The sequence below is a fragment of the Salmo salar genome, unplaced genomic scaffold (assembly GCF_965601325.2).
Source record: "Salmo salar unplaced genomic scaffold, fSalSal1 ptg000917l, whole genome shotgun sequence".
NCBI classification, from domain to species: domain Eukaryota; kingdom Metazoa; phylum Chordata; class Actinopteri; order Salmoniformes; family Salmonidae; genus Salmo; species Salmo salar.
The window spans coordinates 2,885-7,500 of record NW_027675553.1 but is presented as its reverse complement, the minus strand read 5'-3'; the positions used below and the strand labels follow the sequence as shown (position 1 = coordinate 7,500).

General features: G+C 44.7%; 1 protein-coding gene across 1 annotated transcript in view; it reads left to right on the top strand.

The window, feature by feature from the left end:
- Positions 1–1,081, top strand: part of LOC145877343 (E3 ubiquitin/ISG15 ligase TRIM25-like) — a 1,650-nt gene extending 569 nt beyond the window's left edge. Inside the window, exons 1-2 of the mRNA XM_082972660.1 lie at positions 1–94; positions 528–1,081. The exon at positions 1–94 is cut by the window's left edge and continues 569 nt beyond it. Of these exons, the coding sequence (XP_082828786.1) occupies positions 1–94; positions 528–701 (268 nt within the window). The 3' untranslated portion in view covers positions 702–1,081. The remainder of the gene's footprint in view (positions 95–527) is intronic.
- The last annotated feature ends 3,535 nt before the right edge of the window (positions 1,082–4,616 follow it).

Below are 4,616 nucleotides of genomic sequence, written 5' to 3'. Positions count from 1 at the left end.
TACCGATCAGCAGTGTATCTGTTATCTGTGTACAATGGATGAACATAAAGGCCATGATACAGTGTCAGCTGCAGCAGAGAGGACTGAGAAACAGGTAAGACCAGAACAACTTGTTGGTGACTGTCTGATAAACAAAGAATTAAAGATACAGTAGGAACTAAGGCTGTTTGAATATGAGATCATTGAAATGAAATAGATCCTCAGCAGAACAAATATGAACACAAACCTTGAGTATATTGATATGTTAACCCAGATTCTCCAGATGTATCACCATTTTATAATGTCAAACACTATTATCATTCTGAATGGCCTTTTATGAGTCCAAAGTTCAGTCTCAACCTGTTGATACATGTAGTCCTACCATAAAAACTATAATCATTCACATAGCAACAAATAAATATCATTTAGTAAATGGACCATCCATTTTTTTAGATCTTCCTCTCTATGGGCCCTATGTCACATTACTATACTATTGATCTACTGGACTAATAAAGCTTGATAGCTCATTGAAGAGTGATTCTCCACAGAGGCAGCTGGGGATGAGTCAGCAGAAGGTCCAGCAGAGATTCCAGGAGAGAGAGAAGGAGCTGAAGGAGCTCCAACAGGCTGTGGAGTCTCTCAAGGTGAGTATTGTTGACCAGAGGAGACACACCATTTCACCTGTCTCCTCCAGTCAGAGAGAGAGAGAGAGAGAGAGGTAGAGGGGCCCCTATCCAATCCCACTGACCCCACTGTTGGGAACAGGTTGTCACTGCTGAGGCAGTGAAGAAAGTAGAGGAGGATGGGTCAAGGCTGAAGAATCCTGAGAGGATCCCTGTGAGTAGTAGATCTGTGACAGCACAGAGGGATGGGCCAACCAGTGATATATGCTTCAGTAAGGTTGGCTTCTTAGTGTTCATAGCAAATGGTTATCAACTGTACCACAGAAATGGAATGTAAATCACAGAAAAAAATATGTTTTGGTGGCAGCTGCAGAGAAGTATTTGGTCATACTAGATTTGACTTCAGAAGAGTTCCAGGGTGTGTTGAGTGGTGGTGTCCCGTCCTCCCAGGCCGTTGGCCTGGTGCAGGAGCAGATAGGGTCAAAGTAGTGGAATGGGGTAGTGGGTTTTAATGAGTGTAGGGTTAGTTGGCCTGGTGCAGGAGCAGATAGGGTCAAAGTAGTGGAATGGGGTAGTGGGTTTTAATGAGTGTAGGGTTAGTTGGCCTGGTGCAGGAGCAGATAGGGTCAAAGTAGTGGAATGGGGTAGTGGGTTTTAATGAGTGTAGGGTTAGTTGGCCTGGTGCAGGAGCAGATAGGGTCAAAGTAGTGGAATGGGGTAGTGGGTTTTAATGAGTGTAGGGTTAGTTGGCCTGGTGCAGGAGCAGATAGGGTCAAAGTAGTGGAATGGGGTAGTGGGTTTTAATGAGTGTAGGGTTAGTTGGCCTGGTGCAGGAGCAGATAGGGTCAAAGTAGTGGAATGGGGTAGTGGGTTTTAATGAGTGTAGGGTTAGTTGGCCTGGTGCAGGAGCAGATAGGGTCAAAGTAGTGGAATGGGGGTAGTGGGTTTTAATGAGTGTAGGGTTAGTTGGCCTGGTGCAGGAGCAGATAGGGTCAAAGTAGTGGAATGGGGTAGTGGGTTTTAATGAGTGTAGGGTTAGTTGGCCTGGTGCAGGAGCAGATAGGGTCAAAGTAGTGGAATGGGGTAGTGGGTTTTAATGAGTGTAGGGTTAGTTGGCCTGGTGCAGGAGCAGATAGGGTCAAAGTAGTGGAATGGGGTAGTGGGTTTATAATGAGTGTAGGGTTAGTTGGCCTGGTGCAGGAGCAGATAGGGTCAAAGTAGTGGAATGGGGGTAGTGGGTTTTAATGAGTGTAGGGTTAGTTGGCCTGGTGCAGGAGCAGATAGGGTCAAAGTAGTGGAATGGGGGTAGTGGGTTTTAATGAGTGTAGGGTTAGTTGGCCTGGTGCAGGAGCAGATAGGGTCAAAGTAGTGGAATGGGGTAGTGGGTTTTAATGAGTGTAGGGTTAGTTGGCCTGGTGCAGGAGCAGATAGGGTCAAAGTAGTGGAATGGGGTAGTGGGTTTTAATGAGTGTAGGGTTAGTTGGCCTGGTGCAGGAGCAGATAGGGTCAAAGTAGTGGAATGGGGGTAGTGGGTTTTAATGAGTGTAGGGTTAGTTGGCCTGGTGCAGGAGCAGATAGGGTCAAAGTAGTGGAATGGGGGTAGTGGGTTTTAATGAGTGTAGGGTTAGTTGGCCTGGTGCAGGAGCAGATAGGGTCAAAGTAGTGGAATGGGGGTAGTGGGTTTTAATGAGTGTAGGGTTAGTTGGCCTGGTGCAGGAGCAGATAGGGTCAAAGTAGTGGAATGGGGTAGTGGGTTTTAATGAGTGTAGGGTTAGTTGGCCTGGTGCAGGAGCAGATAGGGTCAAAGTAGTGGAATGGGGTAGTGGGTTTTAATGAGTGTAGGGTTAGTTGGCCTGGTGCAGGAGCAGATAGGGTCAAAGTAGTGGAATGGGGTAGTGGGTTTTAATGAGTGTAGGGTTAGTTAGAAGGGTGTTTTTTAGTATTATCATAATTTCCCCTTTTCCCATTTTGTATCCCATAATATCATGGATTTATATTATAGTCCAGTTGAGGCAGGTGAGATGCCTTTGGATATACGACGTAATAAATTGTCATTAGCTTATTGGGTTGAAAGGCTGTGAGGTTGAGCATCCCACTGCTACTGTTCTAGATGACTGTTGGGAATATACTAGTAGACAAGGCAGTGGTTTTGGTTGGACAGTTGGAAAGCTTGCTGATGAGAGTAGTTTCAGGGAGTTGGAGGTTGGCCCTTTCTGTGGTGATAGGGGATGTTCCTCCATGGTTACTCCCAGATCCTGTTGTTGATCTAACCTTGGTAGACAAAAGGAAAGATTGGGTCAGAAGTCAGTGATAAAGGGAAACTGGTTGACAATTACATTGGTAGAAGTTGTTATGCTTTTTTACCTCTTTTCACAGATGGATCCAAGGGCCCAGATAGTGGGCCCACAGGAGCAGGTGTTTACCTTCCTGAATGTGATGTGCAGATATGTAGAAGACTAACAGATGAACTGTCAGTGTACTCAGTTGAACTGTTGGTGATAATAGTTGTCCTCCAGTGGGTGGAGGACGTACAGCCTGTTAGAGTTATAGTATCCTCAGATTCTCTGTCTGTATTGAATAGTTTATCATCTGGTAAATCTATTAGGAGTGACCTACTATTGGAGGTATTAATGTTATTATGGAGAATTGAGAGAATGGGTCTAGTAGTGAGATTCTGCTGGGTCCCAGCACATTCAGGTGTGGAATGGAATGAAATTGTAGACTAGTTAGCTAAAATAACTTTAAAACAAGATATAATATATATTAATGTTCCACTGGGTAGAGGTGAGGACAAATGTGAGATCAGAGCCATTTTGATAGATGTGTGGCAGAAGAGATGGGACTCTGAGCACAAGGGACGGCATTTATATGCCCTCCAAAGAAAGGTCGGTGGACCAAGGTTCAAAGGTCAGATTAGGAAGGAAGAGGTGGTGTTTCCTCGATTGTGTTTAGGACATTGTACATTGAACTGGTCCTTCCATCTGGTTGGCAGCATGTGAATGGTTTGTGTCTGGAGGGTATTGTCAATGAAACGGTGCAGCATGTGTTGTTATATTGTTGTAAGGATGTTGAAGAGAGGGAAAGATTGAAGTGTAGGGTCATTGAGGTTGGACGGGGTTGGATGGGGGGTTGGAAGGGATTTGGGGGATGGGGGAGGGTCTATTAGAAGTTAGTAGGGATCTTTTTTATTTTCTCAGAAGTACTGAGTTAGGTAGGAGGATTTAGAAATGGTGTAAACCGTGATTGAACACACTCCAGCACAGTAGGAGGCGCCATGCTCCTTTAACGTTGGTTTGAGGACCGCCATTATACCATAGAAGAAGAAGAAGTTGGTAACGTGAGGTTTTGTCGTTCGTGAAGAGTGCAGCTATTCTTTTGCCTATTTTCCAAATGTATTTTGTCATGGTGGGAGGGTTTGTTTATCGGTTTCCTCTGTTTATCGGTTAGAGTTGAGGAGGGAGTAGGGTAGTTTGATGTCCTCAACCGAGTGGAGAAGAAACGCTGTCTCTTCAGGTGCGTTGTGGAGAATGGTGTGGAGGAATTATTGATCCTGGTCGGTGAACAGGTGGGAGAGGAACATATACACTCTGTATCCAGAATGAACAAGGCGGTGGTTGTGGTAATGTAAAAGGTGAGTCTTGTTACCCGGCTAGTTACCAGTATGATTTATGTGAGGGGTTGTGTTGGTGCTGATTTCGACAAGAGTAGTGGTGTCTAATCTGCCTCCGTTTATTACCACCGAACAGATCCGTAAAGAGTTGGTTCGTTTTGCTAAATGTGGAAGTGTTTTTCTGAACGAAATTCAAGGTTAAACAGGGGAGGGGTGGTACACAGGGTTTGTTAGCACACAGGAGCCCAGTGATATAATATTATATATATATAATATTACTATATGTCCCAGCTGTTTGCTGTGGTTTTGAAGTAATTCTCTTCCAGCCCGCGTTAACCTTGTAGGTTTACCTCAGGTAACTTATTATTAACTATCCTTGTAGGTTTACCTCAGGTAACTTATTA